This window comes from Corythoichthys intestinalis, chromosome 15, assembly GCF_030265065.1.
Source record: "Corythoichthys intestinalis isolate RoL2023-P3 chromosome 15, ASM3026506v1, whole genome shotgun sequence".
NCBI lineage: Eukaryota > Metazoa > Chordata > Actinopteri > Syngnathiformes > Syngnathidae > Corythoichthys > Corythoichthys intestinalis.
Window position 1 is genome coordinate 55,176,960 of NC_080409.1, and position 19,377 is coordinate 55,196,336.

The 19,377-nt window shown below is 41.3% G+C and overlaps 1 protein-coding gene across 9 annotated transcripts in view; it reads left to right on the forward strand.

The window, feature by feature from the left end:
* LOC130931032 (ryanodine receptor 3-like) overlaps positions 1 to 11,340 on the forward strand; it is a 201,207-nt gene extending 189,867 nt beyond the window's left edge. For all 9 annotated transcript variants that reach the window (XM_057859484.1, XM_057859483.1, XM_057859486.1 and 6 more), the window contains 6 exons: positions 796 to 930; positions 1,003 to 1,159; positions 1,370 to 1,434; positions 1,516 to 1,616; positions 7,904 to 7,955; positions 9,479 to 11,340. In XM_057859484.1, coding sequence (XP_057715467.1) covers positions 796 to 930; positions 1,003 to 1,159; positions 1,370 to 1,434; positions 1,516 to 1,616; positions 7,904 to 7,955; positions 9,479 to 9,574 — 606 coding nt within the window. In that variant the 3' untranslated portion in view covers positions 9,575 to 11,340. The remainder of the gene's footprint in view (positions 1 to 795; positions 931 to 1,002; positions 1,160 to 1,369; positions 1,435 to 1,515; positions 1,617 to 7,903; positions 7,956 to 9,478) is intronic.
* The last annotated feature ends 8,037 nt before the right edge of the window (positions 11,341 to 19,377 follow it).

Genomic DNA, 19,377 nt, shown 5'->3' on the forward strand with positions numbered 1-19,377 from the left:
GTAATTATTTTAACCGGGGTTACAAATAGTATTTTTTTCTTGGCAGAATGAAGCCCCCCACCCCCAAAAAAATTATTATTGAATTTCGGCGAGAGAAAAAAAATCTACAGAACTGTAATATCATTCGTCCAAAGAGCATGAGTGCCCTCTAGTGGAGAAAACGATTCCTTGTTTGCATAGTTGAATAGTGAATAGTTCCTTTTATGAGATCAAAAGGATCATATTTCCGTGGTCAATCGGTGCCAAATAAAAACTGGCAGATAAGTTCAAATCCGCGCGTTAGTCATGTTTAGGGCAGCGCTTTATGTCAAATACAGTAGTTGACTTTTTACGGTGCTTTAGAGACGCCATTTGATTGAATAGGCCGGTGTGATCATAGAACGGCAAGCTTGAGTCTGATTAGTATAATGGAGTCATAGTAGTTGTTGTTGTGATGTCTCATTGGTGAAACTGGTAGACCTACTGTTGGCATCGTTGGGAAAACCCCCCCAAAAAAACCAAAACCTATTATTTAGAATAAAGAGGGGGAAAATAGTAAGAGCAGCATTCCTTCTTCACAAATCTACTCAAGTAATAGTAAAAAGTCTGGCTGGAGTCTCAGAAGTAGATTTTTCTCAAAAAGTTACTCAAGTAAATATTCCAGAGTTAAATGTAAGACATTACTACCCACCTCTGATCATGAGGTACCCACACTCGGGAGTTTCTGTTCATTTCAGCCATCACCAGCATTCGTTATCAAAAATGTGCATTTTTCTCCATAAGAGAAGGGCTGTGCTTCTGTGTGTGTTTCTGCAGCTGGTATTGACAGTGGGTCTACTGGCTGTCGTTGTCTACCTCTACACTGTGGTGGCCTTCAACTTCTTCAGGAAGTTCTACAACAAGAGCGAAGACGACGACGAGCCAGACATGAAGTGTGACGACATGATGACAGTAGGTGAAACAATGGAGCATTTAGGGATAGGAATTGGCACCTGTTGGAAGTGTCAGCTTTCCTCTCCGCAGTGCTACCTTTTCCACATGTATGTCGGCGTGAGAGCGGGTGGAGGCATCGGCGATGAGATCGAAGATCCGGCCGGTGACCCCTACGAGCTGTACCGCATCCTTTTTGACATCACCTTCTTCTTCTTTGTCATTGTCATCCTCCTGGCCATCATACAAGGTGAGACCCGTTAAGGTGACTGTGCACAGTATTCGTGGCTGAAAAAAGAATTCAAGCCATTTGATTGGGCATGTATTTGAATCCCCCCCCCCCCCCCCCGCTGTAACCGCACACCGGTGCTTCTGATGGCGTTTAGGCTCGCAGAGAAAACTTTTTTACCAAAGAATTACATCACTTCAAACCAGGAAGTTTCAGTGTTGATGTTTACAGGTTTGATCATTGATGCTTTTGGAGAGCTGAGAGACCAGCAGGAACAAGTCAAAGAAGACATGGAGGTGAGTGACAAACATTTTTAACCACATGGGACCAACACCCGTTTCTTCCTTATCATTTCTTCCTTTTTACCCCTCCCTCAGACAAAATGTTTTATTTGTGGGATCGGAAACGACTACTTTGACACGACGCCTCATGGCTTCGAGACTCACACTTTGCAAGAGCACAATTTGGCCAACTACTTGTGAGTAATTATTTCAATTTTTAACAGTCTCGTCGGTGTGACGTTTCTTGAGAAGCGGCCTTTTTCCTTTTCGTCTGTCATGTGGACAAAAAATACTTACTAGTCTTAGTCATCTCAAAATGTGTTCGTCTGCGTTCGGGTGACCAAATGTCCTTTTTTGCTGGGACTTTTCGGCATTGCTTTTCGCGGGACCATTTAGCGTGTGTAGAAATTGACTGACACTTTGCACAGAATACTACGGTATACTGTGCTGCCTGTGATGTGTTCCCAGGGAGCCTGCCCTGTGTGCTTTGTTCTGCTGTGCTCAGTAACAGAGAAAGCAGACGTCGGGCAGCGCAGTGTTCCGTCGTCCCCCAAAATGCCTAAGCGCAACTGCATCTTCACAGATGGGGTGGCGTGGCGTGGCTCAGTAGTAGAGGAGTAGTCCCCCCAACCCAGAGGTTGTGGGTTCGATTCTCTGCCCTGATGAACTCGTCTAAGTATCCTTGAGCAAGAAACTCAACCCCACATTGGTCCTGGTGCTGTCACCAGTAGGTAGATGGCAATGTAGTGTAAAGCGCTTTGAGCACCTTAAAGGGGGAGAAGCGCTATAAAAGTATAACACCCATTACCATGAGCTGCAAAAAAAACAAAAAAGAAAAACCCACTTACCGTTCCAGTCGGTACGATACAATTTCAAAGACACTTCTTGCATACTTATTTATTGCTGGGAAAGATGAGCCAAATATCCATGGGCAGACAAGGACGATAAAGAAAAGCCGGGAGAAGAATCAAACAGGGATGAGGAAGAAAAGTAAAGTGACATTTTTTGTTTGTTAAATTAGTATTGTTATGAGGCTACCGTTACGGTTATTTCGTTCCAGCTTTTTTGCGTCATTATTTTAGGAATTGTAAAACCTAGCTTCTGAGAATTTGTGTCTTTAATTATATAGCTATTCTTTTGTTATAGAAATGGATATTTTAACCATACGGAGGAGGCATACTTTTTTAATTTAAAAGTGATACGGCATTTATGAGTGAACTTGAGTATAATTTAAGCAAAGTGGTACCTCGACATACGATCGCTACGACACACCATGTTTTCGACATCCGACGTAAAATTTGACTCTCCATTTGTTTCTACATTCGACGACATGCTCGAGATATGACGATTCATGACTGCGCCGCAGTTTGTTTTGTCGCAAGACGGACGCACGGTGGATTTTCTTGTGAGAGAAATCAACATGGGTTCCAAGAATTAAAGCAGGTGTTGAAAATGTGAGGCTTACCATTGAAATGAAGACTGAAATGATTGAAAAAAAGTGAGTGTGGCGTGCGCGTTCGTGAACTGGCTCATGCCGTAGAATGTCTACGATCTCGACAGTCCTCCTCTGACCTCCGTTCGTCAGTCTTAAGGTGACAATTATTATTGTGGTCACATCGCCAAAATATCGCCAGCCTTTGAATCATTTATTTGTCGTGAGCCAGACAGACTAACCCTAACCACTATTGTGTCACGTTTACACAATTCTTTCCTTTTATTGAAGGGTTAAAGAGGCAGACACACAACAGCAGGGTAGGCGAAAAGTAGGCGGCTGTACAAATAGGGCTAGCCAGGATTCAGGATTCCGAAAGCAGAAGGCAGAGTCAAGTTACCGGGGCAGGAGAGAGGGGCAAAGTCAGGCAGGTTCAGGATGGAGAGTCAGATTTGGACAGCTAGGCAGGCAGGCAGGCTTTGCAGATGATCTGACAAAGTGGAACTGAGAAAGCAGGCTTTAAATACACAGGTTGATTGCTGAGTGAAACAGTGCTATTGGTAGCGATGGCCAATGAAGCTGCATGTGAAGTTCTGAAACCACTAGGCCAGGGGTGTCCAAGCTTTTTGCAAAGGGGGCCAGATTTGGTGTGGTAAAAATGTGGGGGGCCGACCTTGACTGACGTCCTTTACGTAGAACAATATATTTAAGCAAATTTTAGCAAGCCATTCTGTGTGTCACATTTGCTTTATTAATTTTTTAAAATGAATAATTTCAACAATCTCGCAACTAGCGTTCTCTTTCGACTCTCGGGCTCTTGTGAAATACTGCTCCTGTAAAATTAAACTAGCTTCAAGTTGCTTCAATTTCTGGCTATTTATCTTCCCTGTAATCTTGTCGTACATGTCAGCGTGTCTTGTTTGGTAATATCACCTCACCTTGAACGCTTTAAAAACAGCGACTGTCTCTTTGCAAATGAGGCAGACACCATTGTTGCCTATTTTAGCGAATAGCCCAATTTCCACCTATCCTTGAAGCGTCGGCCGTCGCAGTCAACTTTTTTTTTTTTTTGCTGATTGTCGCCATTTTAGAAAATTGGGAGTAAAGGGTCACACAGGGTAATGTTGCTCAGGGTGCTGCTGCCTCTTAGTGGGTAAATGAGGAGCAGCATTTAGTGTGTAAGCTACTTCATATGCTGGTAGCAGTACTGCTGACCAATATATTAAGTCTGTGTGCAAGCCAGACGTTATTGATTTTATGAGCAAGGCTGGGGGCCGGATGAAATTTGACCAAGGGCCGCATTTGGCCCCCGGGCCGGACTTTGGACATGTCTGCACTAGGCCAATTGATTCGAAAATAGGTTCAGTTCATGAAACTTCATTACCGGTCATTCATTACCCATCTCCTGGCGAAAGCTGGAACTGCAGAGGCTCACAAGCCGTCTTTCCCCCTGAAGTGTGATACACACAGGAAAGCTGATTTTAATGTAAAAGGATGACGAAACAGCACAATAATCGCCTAAGTCACTTTATTTTGGGTTTTATTTTTGTATTTATTTTTGAAAACGTGAAATACTGAACCAAATTCTCATTACACTGTATTGATGATGAATTCCATTTCAGGGGCAGAATTGAGTAATCCATTTGACTAAGGATGTAGCCAATTTTAGCAGAAATGGCCAGCACCCTGAGGAAATGTTCAAGGGGGGCGGGCTGGAGTTAATACTTGTTCAAATATGCCGTTGGCGAATATTTTAAGAGGGTGACTATTTACAAAAAAAGAGGTATAAATATGTTTTGTGTCATTGATGTGAGCGACGTGGGGGGGGGGGGGGGGGGGGTATTGCAGTGTGCTTGTGTAACTATGGTCATTATGTGGGATGGGGAACATTCAAAGATTTGAAGTACGTTATTATCTGCAGTTTTTGGATTGAGTCGATTTCTTTTTTTGCTTAAAACTTCTCCACATTTAGAAAATACTTGCTCACAGAACACAGATGATTATGGTCTGCATAAAAAATGTGCTGTATGGAATAAATGAGGGTACACATTGTGATGATTTTGCCAGTAAATAAGTGGGTTTTCGGCTCTTCCCAGGGGTGGATCAGTAAACTATCGCTGTATCTGCTGAGGCCTTCCTTGACCTCCTGGTATCAGATGCATCTCTGGCAACAACTTGTTGTTGGCAATTTAACTTTTTAAAATTACATTACTTGTGTTACGTGTTTATAGACAGCGCACTTACCTTACCAGGAGCGATCAGATCGTAGTGTTCCCACATTTCAAAACGACCTGTCTTCCAAGCTTGCTCGTTAAGGATCAAACAAAACAGTTTTCCCAGCAAGTCAACCGCAAAACTCACACGTACCACGACGACACCAACCAATAAATTTAACATTTGTTAGTCATAATGAAATAATGAGATGCTATAATTGAAATCACCTCAGCCAGTTACTTTTCAGAATCAAGACGCCAGTGTCTGTGACCCATCCGATTGGATTATGAACCGATAGGGGTGTTTCATTCAAGAACTGAAACAGTTTCTGTTTCGTACGTCATATGTCACGTGCTTTGAAGCAAGCTCCGGAGCAGCGGTCCAGTTTAAATCTACGTCATCGGTTCGGAGCACGTTTCGAAGTTTCAGTTTCAAGCTGCCATCACTTGCTATTGGCTTGGCTGTGAGTAGGTGGATTGAGAACAGGTGGGGATAATTGAAGGCAGTCAGGCAGCAGGGACTGAGACCATGACAATTTCAGAACTAGTGCAACACAACACGTCTACTGTCCGCAGCAGCTGAACATGAAAAGTGAAAGTAAAAAGTCCCCTCAAGTCAGCCACGCGCTGCGTTCAGGTACACTACGCATAACACATCCACCACATTAGAACCCGATACGTTACATGATTACAGGCAGGGCTGTCAACAGACTTCCAGGGGCGCGGGGACAAGAGACCATTATAGGGCCCCCCCAACCCACCCCTGCCACCGGCATGGCACGACAACATGCGCATTACTTTTAATGCTTTGCAAGCAATGAGTGTAAATTTTCAAATGGTTTGAGATGGACAGTTAAATTTAAAATGCTTTCCCTTTCTTCATTTTCTGCCTCAAATTGAGGTTCACTCCTCTCTCGATAGCCCGCTTTCCTTCTGGCTCCATACATAGCCTTACATCATTTTGACCATTCTCTGTAAAAGATCCACTGCTGCTCGTTTGTGCTGTTTCAGTGATGGATTCGTATTAGCGTTTGCTACAATGCACAGTGGGTTGTGAACCCAAGATAAATCCAGCCGCCGGACCCGAGTCTGTTCAGCCTCGCGCACCTGCTCCCCACAGACTAACATATATGGGATATATTTAAAAACATCATTTTTTTCTCGTTCACCTCTATGAGCTTCATCTTTTTCGTTTTTCTTTTCTTTTTTGCCTATCCGCTTTATGACGACTCGCCATAATCAAAGTTTATAACGATGACAGATTTGCGTAGTGTAGCCTTGAGTGACCCAGAGCGGGGTCAAACCATTCTCTCTAAGTGAGGGGCATTGTTCAAAAAAAGTAAAAAATACACTGCCGCGACCTCAAACTTTTGAACAGTAGTGTACATACTGAAAAATCCCATATGAGATCCACTACGGTTCAAAAGCTTAGACCTCAAACTTTTGAACGCTAGTGTATATATTTGAAATATTTAATATGTTAAAGTTTTTAAGTATATATCAAGTAGAACATAAACTTTAATCATACAATGATTTAAATAAAAAAAGAAATATGTGAATGTAAAGTAAAATAAATTAAGGGTCATGCAGGGGCCCCTATGGTCCTGAGGCCCGGGACGACATACCCGGTTAACCCCCATACCCTCCCCTCCCCCCGTCGACGGATTGATTACAGATATTATTGTAATTATTACTATTATTATTGCAATTTTTATTCATCATTAATTTGTTTTGCTCTGTGTAATTGCTATTTGCAATAGCACAAGCAGCATTGATTAAGGATTTAGTATAGGTTCTTGGGCTGTTGAACAAATGACAGTGTATTCTTGGGCGAAAATCCTGCTCGACATAGGACCATTTCAAATTACAAACCAGGTCCTGGAACAAATTAACTTCTTATATTGTGGTACCAGTGTATCTGGAGGCTGGGGAGAGTGTTCTCTTTGGGTTAGGTGTTTTCTTTTTTTGGAAATCAAAATATGGTCACCCTAGTCTCCGTCAAGGTTTTAGTCGAGGAAACCTCGGACAAATTTCGTCGATCGTTACTCAAAATGTTATTGACTGTAAAATAATAAAAAGGTTTCGTCCAGTAATAAATAAAGGTTTCAAACAATTTCAAATGAACATTGAAAGACCAGCACATGTTGTAGCGTCTACAACGCCAACTTTGTGACAATAATAATGCGCACTCAGCAGGAAAACAGTACATTATTTCCAAATATTTAACCCACGTGGACGCCACAGAAAAAGAGTTTAAGGCAACACTTGCCACGCTAAATGCTAAAGCTAATGCTATGCTAACGGTACACGTTCTATTTAGTGTGTAATAAACACTCAGCATAGACCTTTATAGGCTAAAGCAATGTTGCATATTCTCTCTTGCCAATATAAGAAAACCAGTCTTACCGTGTGTATCATAAACAGGAAAGATGGAGCGCAGCCTAGTGAGTAACACAACTTAAACCCATCACTACGATGCAGGCTGATGTACTCAAATACAATATGAAAATGTCACACATTGTGAACATACGACAGAAACCAAGTTGCTTTTTTGCTGTTGTTGTTGTCATCTCGTCAGATGATATGCGGCATTGGTCTCATTCTGTTGTAGTCATCCAAGACACATTTTAGCTGGTCGTCGTCATCAAAAAAGATGGTTCGTCGACGGGATATTATCATTATGGTCATCATTGACGCAAACAATAATGTTGAGAATAAGTGATGTTATTGACCCGTTGTACAAAAAGACATCTCTTTGAATTTTATTTTGCAGTTTGTTTTCCCTGTTGCTATGGCTGATGATGTGTTTTCTCTCATGGCCTGTGCTTTTTCTTGCAAGGTTTTTTCTGATGTACCTCATTAACAAGGACGAGACGGAGCACACTGGCCAGGTGCGCAATGATTTCCTGTTTGAGCAATTGATTTGAATTGAATCAAAAACGGTATGAAGATCGCTGTTATAATCCTGAGATCGTTTCAAGCTCAAAACTACAAGTAGAAGTCAAATAATTTGAATTTATTGAGATGTATCAAACAATCTCCAGATAGTATGTATGTAAATCGATGGTTTCAAACTCATTTTGGTTCGTGGGCCACATTTATGGCAGTTAAATCTCATTTGGGCTGGACTAGTGTTGGCTCACCTAATGCCATTGACAACGCTGGACGTCCAATCCATTTTGACTGAGAGGGGCCGCTGTCAAAATGGATTGGACGTCAAGCGCTGTCAACGGCACTGGAAGATGAGCTATCACAGCCAGTACTTCTTTCAGGATAAGTCAATTGAACACTATCGTTGTCTATGGCAGGTAATGAGTTCATTTCATTTTAAGATTCTTCTGGGTCACTTCCTGTCAATTTTGGGCCGTCTCCTGTTAATTTGGTGCCCCTTTCTTTTGGTTTTGGGTCACTCCCTTGTCAGCTCATTGGCTGCCACTGACAAATTGACAACGCTCGACATGTTCTGCCAGTCTAAATGAATTGGACCTTAAGTGCTGTCAATGGCACTGGAAGATAAGCATTCATTGCCAGGTCTTCCAGTCAAAGTAAATTGGAAGTCTATCGTTGTCAGTGGCAGGCATTGGGTTCATTTTGCATCACTTCCATGCCGTTTTAAAATGACTTATTGGTCACTTCCGGTCAATTTTGGATCTGTTGATTTTTCGGCTATTTCCGGGCATCTTCATGTTTATTTGGTGTCACTTCCTTGTCAACTCATTGGCTGCCATCGACACTGCTAGTCGTCCAATCCATTTTGACTGGGCAAAGGAACGTAACTGCATACACGGAAGTAAAGCAAGTGCAGTAGTGCTGGCTACTAGTCACGTCATTGTTGCAAAATGGGCCCTAACCCCTCTGTTATTGAGAAAGCTGGTACGCTCCATCAGAGTTAGGGTATGGAAAGACTGTGAGTGACGTCATCACTTGAAATTTATAAAACAATAGCGGCACAAATGAAATTATTTTACAGCACAAACAAATGGCACCATTCTAAGCACAAATGATTGACACAATTGTGTCAAAATGGTTCACTTCAGATTGACCAATAAAAGAATTGTACAAATCCCAGAAACGATAGCAGCACAAAGCAAACTTTTCAATCATTTTTATATACATTTCTCTGATTTTTATTCAACTTCAACTTTTTACCGCAATAACGATTGACGTCTTTTTAAACAAAATTGCGCCTGATAGGGTGCCAACTTTTCACGGAGGGTTTTACGGCACCGTTGTCAAAATAAAAGCATGCAATTTTGTCAAAATACAAGCATGCGATTTTGTATGTACAGTATGAATGTGCTAGAACGTGTCGGTCAGGCAGGATGACACCACCTGGCGGCTTGTACATTTGACACCTATGATGATAAATATTGAAATCTAAATAAGCATGTTATCAAATTGCCATGTGTTTCAGGAATCGTATGTGTGGAAGATGTACCAGGAGCGCTGCTGGGATTTCTTCCCGGCTGGAGATTGCTTCCGCAAGCAGTACGAAGATCAACTGGGATGAAGAGGATGCATACTTCTTACCTACGAGAGTGCTGCTGCTCTGATCTACTCATGCACTCGCAGTGAGCTGAAACACGGCAAGAAAGAGCGCTGGCCTCTCGACCCTCAACGATGTCAGCCTTCAGTTCACTTTGTCAGGTTATGGTTTGGTTTTGACAGACTTACTTGCCTTTTACTCAAAATAATCCCTCCAACCCACTCACTGCACAGGGTTATGTTGTCGAGAAGCTGTTGCGGACAGCGTGTGGGTGTTAGGAGATTCCAGAAAAAAATGAATTATGCACAAGAGTCCAACAATGATTTCCAGAATGTTGAGGCTTCATGCCAAACAAAAAGTGAAGTGCATTTGTCGTGCAACTTGCAAGTTTAGTGTAGAGGCAAACAGTATTATGTGAAATTCATTTTTATGATTGATTTCTATCAAGTGCCTTATACTGTAGTACCCAGCCTACATGACAAAGAAGCTATGCAAACCTTTGTGCTGTCTTTTCTTATTGTATCTACGGGAGATGAAAATGTTTAGCTGAATGCAAATGTTTCATGTTGTACAAATGACATCGGAGTCCATCCGGAAAAGCAAACGTGGAATTGCTATCGTATGGCTGTTTGTAAGTCCTAGCTTTGAAGATTTGTGCATTTCCTTTGATGGGACAAAAATAAACATGTGCCAGAAATGACTTGGCTCTCTGTGTTAGGAGCGTCGGATCGGGGCCGTACAGTCCCAGGCCGGCTCCCCTTTTGATTTTAATGCATCACACACAGAGGTTGTGGGATGGCTGGGACCTGTTGGGGGGTTGAAATCACAGTTGCCTCCTCATGACAGGCCCCGCAATTCCCGCACCACATACAGTGTTCCACCAAAGTGAGTACACCCCACGCATTTCTGCAGATATATCTGAAGTATATCTTTTCATGGGACAACACTCACAAAATGACACTGACACAATGAAAAGTAGTCTGTGCGCAGCTTATATAATAGAGTTCATTTATTTTCCCCTCAAAATATTGCCATTAATATCTAAACCCCTGGCAAGAAGAGTACACCCCTTAGAAACTGCATCCCTAAATGTCCAAATTGAGTATGCTTGTCACTTTCCCTCCAAAATGTCACGTGACGCGTTAGTGTTACTTGGTACAGGTGTGCATAGGGAGTAGGTGTGTTCAAATTTGTAGTGCAGTTCTCACTCTCTCTAATACTGGTCACTCAAAGTTCCAACATGGCACCAAATGGCAAAGAACTCTCTGAGGACCTTAAAAGATGTTTTGTTGCGTTACATGAAGATAGCCAAGGCTACAAGAAGATTGCCAAAACCCTGAAAATGAGCAGCAGCACAGTGGCTAAGATCATCCAGCGTTTTAAACAGAGCAGGGTCAACTCAGAACAGGCCTCGGGTCGGTCGTCCAAAGAGGCTGAGCGCACGTGCCGAGCGTCACATCCGGATGCTTTCTTTGAAGGATCATCGCAGGAGTGCTGTCAGCATTGCTGCAGAGATTGAAGAGGTGGGGGTCAGCCTGTTAGTGCTCAGACCATATGCCGCACTCTACATCAAATTGGTGTACATGGCTGTCACCCCAGGAGGAAGCCTCTTTTGAAGACTGTACTCAAGAAAGCCCACAAACAGTTTGCCAAAGACATGTCAGCAAAGCACATGGATTACTGGAACCACGACCTATGGTCTGATGAGACGGAAAATTAATTAGAATTTATTTTTTTTTAAATTAAAAAAAAATCCGGCCTGAGCCCGAACGCCCCCCCCCCCCCCCCCAAAAAATTTTTTAATGTTATATTTGTGAGGACTCAGGAGAAGGAAATGCAGCGATGCCATGCGTGGTTGCGTAAATTAAAGATGTCTTTTGTAATGAATTCATAAACAAAACTGTAAAATGCATAGGGTTAGGTTGCATACTCAATAAACATTTATATCTTTTATATTTGTGTGTCTGTCCTATCAGTGGATTTGACATTTAATCTCTTCGAGTTGGCAGAAAAAAACGTAACTTTTCTCAATGTTTAAATAGTCTACATATTTTTATGATTATTATAAATGCATTCATACTATGAAATAATGCTCGAAAAGTTTGTTAAATATATTTCTTGTATGAGAGCAAAACTCCACATTCGTTTACATTCAGCGATTTCAACAATCAATTTGAAGCGTTTCCAAACACTCCGAATCGCACGGCATAGTGTTCTTACTCAGATATTCAGCATCACCGATGGAATGCATATACTGTCCCTGGTGAAAGAGCGCAAGTACAGGCACACAATCTACACGGTTGTGAGGGCCTGACTTCGGCAGGTTACATTAGTGACATCCGCATAGATCAGCTGGCACAGGTAACGAATTCCCTCAGCTAAAAATCTATATCTTTCATGGAGAACATCTTCCGGGTATGCCAGCGGATTCTGGCGGTCTCCAAAAACCCGTGCCCTCTGAAGAGAGCCCCTCACAATCCACTCGCCAATGTCGTACGGATCGTCCAGGTACGCTTTAATTGTCAAGAGGACACATCCGCGGAGGAGTGCTATTTGAATAGAGCGTAGTTAATCAGAATCCTGGTGTTAGCCAAGATTTAACTCTGAGACGACCAGGTTTGACGTGTGGCGTGTGTTGCCATGGCAACACTCCCCGGTTCCAACATATCCACCTTCCGTAGTCCCGGTTAGCCGGTAAGATAGGCGGCACGTGATAAAGTTACTCTGGAAGTTACCCTGCTAAGCAAGAAAAGCGGTTCCGTAGTATAGGCCACAGGAGAGTAAGGGCAGTTCTGGATAATAGCAGTGGCCACACAAAATATTCACAGTGTTGTATGTTAATATTTACAACTTTCACTAAGGGGTGTACTCACCTTTGTTGCCAGGGGTTTATATATTGACGGGAAAATAAATTAACTCTAGTATATAAGCTGCACACAGACTACTTTTCATTGTGTGTTATTTTGTCAATGTTGTCCCATGGAAAGATATATTTAAATATCTGCAGAAATGCGAGGGGTGTACCCACTTTTGTGATACACTGTACGCTCCGTCAGATGCAGAACTGAAGTAATGCATTCCCTATTATTCTCAATAAAGGCTGTCGTGAGCAACACACGTCTACTAACCTCTGTCTTCCATTCTGTACGTGCACAAACTGTTGTTGTTATGTGAAGCCGTACAAGACATTTTTCATTCTGGCCCTCTCACACACATACATACTCCTCTCACATACATATACAGTAGATTCACTCTAACACATATATTCTCCTTTCACATACATATATTCTCCTCTCACATACATATATATTCACTTTCACACGCATACATTTTCACTCTCACATTCATACATTCTCCTCTCACATCTATATATTCTCCTCACATATGTTCACTCTCTTACACACATATTCTCTCATATCCACACATTTTCTACTCTCACATATATATTCACTCTCTTAAACACACAATATTTTCCTCTCACATACATTCTCCTCTCACAACATATATTTTCATTCACACACACACACATATGACATATTGATTAGCTTCAAACTTTAATAGCTGTGAGGTCTTTTGACCTTATGACCCCAAACCAGTGCAGGGTTGAAGTACTGTACTTGGAGATCAAGGCACACCTCTTAGTTTTCCGATTTATCTATTCATAATGTTTTTATGATTTTAAAATTTATGTAGTAACTTCAAACTTCAATAGCTCCTAGACCATTTGACTTTTTGACCCAAAATCAGTGCAGGGTAGAAGTACTCTTCTTTTAGGTTGGAGCACACCTCTTAGTTTTCCAATTTAGCTCTATTCATTCATTTATTTTTTTGACTATATTTTCACTTCAATAGCTAATTGGTCCTGTGACCTTTTTAATCATTATCCGTGCGCATTCATAGAACTCTCCTTGCTTTTTGTGGAACATATTTTTTATCATTAAGACAGCTAGACATTTTCCATTTGTTGCTGTAAATCATAGAATCATAAAATATGATCTGTCAAAATACTTGACACAATTATAGAAAGTGCGTGCTTGATTTTACAATAGTGTCTTAATTAGTCAGGCACGTTCGAACCCGCCTAGTCCGAGCCACTGACAAATTATTTAACCACTGGACTACTCTTCCGCGTGACGGCGGAGCCATAATGTTTTTTATCTGACTGGAAAAGAAAGAGCAGCCGGCTTGACCACGAAATCAGAAAACGTGGCTGACTTCACCGCAGTGTTTCCATTGCCGGGAGTTCCAGTTGCCAAAGTGTTGGTACGTATGATATCGCAATTACTGCCGTGACGATCCTTCAGTTTGGGCGCGTGTCACGTTAGCTCCCGCTTGGACTGCTAAAGGGATTTGGGTGTTGTTGGGTCGGAAAATTCATCTAATCTCACTTTCAATTGTGTTATTATGAGTGACGTTGGGTGCAGCTGATCCTGTCCGCTGCCGCTCGAGACAGGATGAAAAAGATGTGACCGTTTCAGAGGTTGACAAAATATTTCGTAATAGCCCAACTGCTTGACAAAGTGCTCGCGACTCCTCTTCCATGTTGACCCGCCTCAACAGGAATTGCTTCAGCTTCTCAGCCAATCAGAGCTAGCCAATCAGAGCTGCCTTCCGTTTCCACTATACTTTCACTCACACATACATATATTCTCCACTCATAAATATATATTCACTCTTATACCGATATATTCTTTTCTTATTTACATATATTTTCTTTCTACATACATACACACACACACACACAGTGAAAATGTATGAATGTGAGAGTAAAAATGTATGAATATGAGAGTGAAAATATATGAATATGAGAGTGAAAATGAATGAATATGAAAGTAAAAATGTATGAATGTGGAAGTAAAAATGTAAGAATGTGAGAGTGAAAATGTGTGAATGTGAAAGTAAAAATGTGTGAGAGTGAAAATGTATGAATGTGAGAGTGAGAATAAATAAATGTGAGAGGAGAATGTGTGTGAGAGTGAATATATACTGTATGTATGTGAAAGGAGAATGTATGTGGGCAGGGGCGGACTGGTAATCTGTGGGTTCTGGAGGATCACAGAACGGCCGGTGCCCTGGACGGCCGGCGGCCGCCATTCATTATGCATCACTGTTTTTATCCCCCCTATCCTCTGATTATCTACAGTTCGCATCCAATCCGACAGGTGGCAGCAATGCGCCTGGTTTTTCACCGCCAATCTGATAGACTAGGAACGACGAAAGTACAGAGTAGCCTTCATTGGTTCCTTCCTTGTGGAAGCAAAATAGCGACGAGTGTTAATGCACAATATGGATGGTGGTGGCAAAAAAACTGAAAAGAGCAGGGTGGCGCGGAGAAGGTTAGAGAGAAAAAATTAAAGAAACTGGAGAGTGAAGCATTAAAATGTCATAAATCGACAAATATTTTCGCAAGCAGCAGTCTGGCTGCAACGGCCACGTCGGGTAACAACAGCTCAGCTCCCGGCGATGGTGAGAGGGAGCTGCAGCCGCTCTGACGTGCAGACGGTGCTGGGAGAGAGAAAAGAAGAGGGAGGGGGCAACGATAAACTGTTGGAAGTTCCCCAGACAAGCGCAGGGCAAGTAAATTGGGATGAAGAGGGTTACTTGCTCTGTAAACTGGCAATTGTTATCCATCAGGTAGCTACATTTTAAATCAAATAAATGACAATTTAAGGGTTAGTGCCAGCTAGTCGATGTACCCGTTTGCAATCGTGTCAAGTTACAGTATGCTAGTCCTACTATCCCTCTCCTAAGAAAAAATATTTTAGCCGTAAAACAATGTATGCACACGCAGCATAGCAATATTAATTCAGAAGAAATATAACAAAATATTAATAAAATGAATGGTTTTACTTTAAAGTTTAGGTAGTTAAATTGATGTTATATACATTATTAATCATTTATATATTGTTTTGTTTTCTGGTTAATACTTTCCAATGAAGTTTATGTATACAGGATTTGTCTTGAAATGTGTATTGTATTTTCATTGAAATTTATTATTTGTATGGCAAGATTAATTATGGCAGGGGTCTCCAAACCGGTCCTCAAGGGCCGCTGTGGGGCCTGTTTTTTGTTTTAACCGATCGAGTACCGACAGTTTAACCAATGAAGTTTCTGCTAAAACAAGCAGCACCTGACTGCAATCAACTGATTGCACTTGTAGGACACCAGATTGGTGCAGAGGTTTTGTCTTGTTTTGTTGGAATGAAATCCTGCGCCCGCCGCAGCCCTATGTGGAATAGTTTGGAGACCACTGAATTATGGCATAAACAATGAAGTCATTTTATAGACAGAGATCTATAGAGATATATTATAATCAATTGGATACGTAAAACTTGCTTTGAAAAATAAATTCTTTCATTTGTTTATTCAGGTTGATCATAGAGCTAGTACAGAAAATGAATCCAACTCCAGTTCAGCCTTGCAGTACTTTGAGTGCCCGTAGTCAGACAGTCACAGTCTAGACACATTTTCTTCATTTTTCTCCCAAAGTGCCCGAAATTGGTGCATTTTACAATAAAATGTAAAAAAAAAAAAAAAATTCTCCCGGGAGGGGCATGTTCCCAGACCCCCCTATGGGTCTGTGTTTCCCTTCGTATAGCGATTCTTATGGGCTGGGCTGAGTCAAAGTCCAGGGCTGCTTTTTAGTCCCAGTCCGCCCCTGTATGTGGGTGAGAGGGCCAGAATGAAAAATGTCTTGTACGGCCCATCATATGTTGCTCATAAAAAGATGAGTTATCGGCATGTCGATATTTTCTGCAGCAAGTAGCAAAAGAAGCACAAGACAGCCATGTTTGTAGTTTTTGAAAGGAACAAGGCAAAGTCCATTTTTGTAGTAATTTTAAATGTTTGTGTTGTTCATTCTAAAATGACACAAAGTCGACAAATAAGCAGAAGAGCTTGTACTCCTTGATTTATTATCAACAGCATTGTTTTACTTGCTTGATGATCATTAGCCACGCCGACACTATGTTATTTCTGTCTCCCTATAGTGAACATTCAACATTAATTCAATCACACTAAGAGTGCCCTCTGCTGGTAACATAAACACATATCGGGACAGGGTTGAGGTGAAGTAATATAACATCCATGTTTGTAGTCCTGTAGTAATTTTTGAAAGTAAAAGTTGGTATTTTGTATTTCCTATTTGGTTGCCGTCAAATTGTAGTTTTTAAGACAATCACGTGGTCTGTTGTCTGCATGTATTGTTAATTATTAGACAATTATTAGTTATTTTAAGTAGATAAAGCAATAAGCATGTTTGTAGTCTTGTGTAGCACAAGCTGTGGCCATATTTGTAGTTCTTTCAATTTCAGCATGGTGGCCATGTTTGAAGTTCTTAAAATTGCATTTTCATCATGGTCATGTTTTTAGTTTTTTTTTTTTTTTTTTTTAAATCAGCATGGTGGCCACGTTTGTAGTTCTTTTCATTTCAGCAAGGTGGCCATGTGAACATATTTGAAGTTTCTAAATTTTTTATGTGTAGCACGAGTCGTGGCCATGTTTTTATTATTTTTATTATTTTTCAATTAGCATGGTGGCCAGGTTTGTAATTCATTTAATTTCATTTTCATCATGGCCATGTTTGTTGTTTTTAAAATCAGCATGGTGGCCATGTTTGTAGTTCTCGTTTAAATTTCTTTTTAATCATGGCCATGTTTGAAGTTCTTTTAAAATCAGCATGGTGGCCATGTTTGTAGTTTTATCAGTCTGGGAAAAAGGATAAATTCAACTAATGTATAAGTGTAGACAAAATGAACTCAATACAAACATGTTTGTAGTTCTTTTCATTTCAGCAAGGTGGCCATTTGAACATGTTTGTAGTTTTCTTTAAGTGCATGTTAAGCACATGTTGTGGCCATGTTAGGAGTCAATTTGTAGTTTTTAAAAGTAGTAGGTATTATGATAACTATGTTTGTAGTGTTTCTAAGTTTTTGTGTGTAGCACGAGTTGTGGCCATGTTTGTAGTTTATGTTATTTAAATCAGCATGGTGGCCATGTTTGTAGTTCTTTTCATTTCAGCAAGGTGGCCATTTGAACCTGTTTGTAGTTTTTAAGTGCATATTAAGCACATGTTGTGCCCATGTTAGGGGTCAATTTGTAGTTTTGAAAAGTAGTAAGTATTGTGACAAATATGTTTGTAGTCATTTTGGTGACATGATTGTAGTTCTTTAACTGAAGCACTGTTTAAACTGTAGATTTTTCAATGTAGAAAGTGACGTGCCATGTTTACATGTTTATAGTCTATAATGAATCAGATTTATCAGAGTCATGCAATTTATAGATGTATATTTGAAAATAAACACTCCACTAATTTAATTATATTTATTAGCTTTCAGGTTATAAAGCAGGATTAAAAAGACATGATTAAAAAGACGAGTATAGAGGTAGAAAAAAATAAATAAACGGTATTATTTCAAAATACAACTTGCCTTTTCTTGTCAGAGGCAAGTGGAATGCTCTCCTACTGAATTCACCTGAAGCCTGTAATGCAATGGATAAAAAGAATGATTAGGTTAGGTGTGTTAAATTATCTGTAACCTGTGTAAAGATGACCAATTTTTAGCCCTGTGCTGGTTTTCCCCACACTGCCTGAATGCACCAAGTCACATGATAAGTCTCACATGATGCCAATTAGCCAATTACCCAATCAGCAGTCACCTGGGCACCATATAAGCTGCCTTGACTCATCTCCCTTCAGTCGTGTGGGGGAGAAGCCAAGGGCCAACAGCTGCAGGTGAGTCTCAACTGTTCCCCCCCCCCCCCCCCCCCCCCCCCCTATGTGACCAATTGTATGTTTGAAACTTGTATTTAAAGCCTGGAATGTGCTGCCAGACTTCCTGCTCTTCAAGCCTATCCGGTCAGGTCGGGGTAACCTAGCGGTGTTAACAAACGACCTGTTCTGTGTAGGCGGTAAGTATGCGGCCCCCTTGCGTCCCGCTTATAGGGACAAAGCACGCGGGTGTGGCGGTCCAGGGCATCAGGACCTTAATCGTTGCCCAGTCTTCTACGAGGGTTAGCCTCACTCACGCAACAGCCCATCTTGCACCACATAGGGGAAATCTGAACGGGCAACATTTGGAATAGTGTCGAGTTTGAGAATATAGATGCGGGTGGGACTAAATGCGAATTTATTTATTGGCAGTTTCCAAGAAACGTACCAATTGACTACAACTACTGTTTTAAACTGGGAAGTTTCAAAATTTTTGTGGGGGGTTGGCTTGTTGTGCAAATAGGCTAGGGGGTTGATGTGTGAATTTTTTTTTTTGAATTCCTAAGGAGTCTGTTGGATGTGCTATAGCTTGCAAAATGTAATTAGTAGGCCCTCCTCGTGTAGATGGGAAAATTTCATCAATTGCAAATAGGTGGGTGATCGTTGGCTGCCATCTTTCTAGCATAGTCAAAAGTGGCTGTTTTTTTGTCCTGAGCCTAGGGTCGGGGTTCTCCCATGTATTGTGTCTGCCAAAAAGTAGAAACTTTTATTACCAATGCAACAAATGGCATTTGACAAGAAATGTACAGATGGAACACATTAGTTTTTTTGTGTGCCAACTTGTGGGTCAATTGGAATGGGGGGGTCTATGCCACTGGTGTGGAAATTGGCAGGGGATGGAATTTGAATTCCAAATGAGTATGTAGACAAAAAAAATCCCTTCATTATTTGGAGGTGGGTGGGCAATTGTTGGCTGAAGTAGTGAGCCTTGCGGGCTAGCATCCTTGCATGGTAGAAAGTGGCAGTTTTTGCCCATTTGTGAGCCTAAAGGAATTCAAAGTACAACCTGGTGTGGTTAAAAGTGCCAGTTTTTGCCCATTTGTGGGCCTAGAGGGAA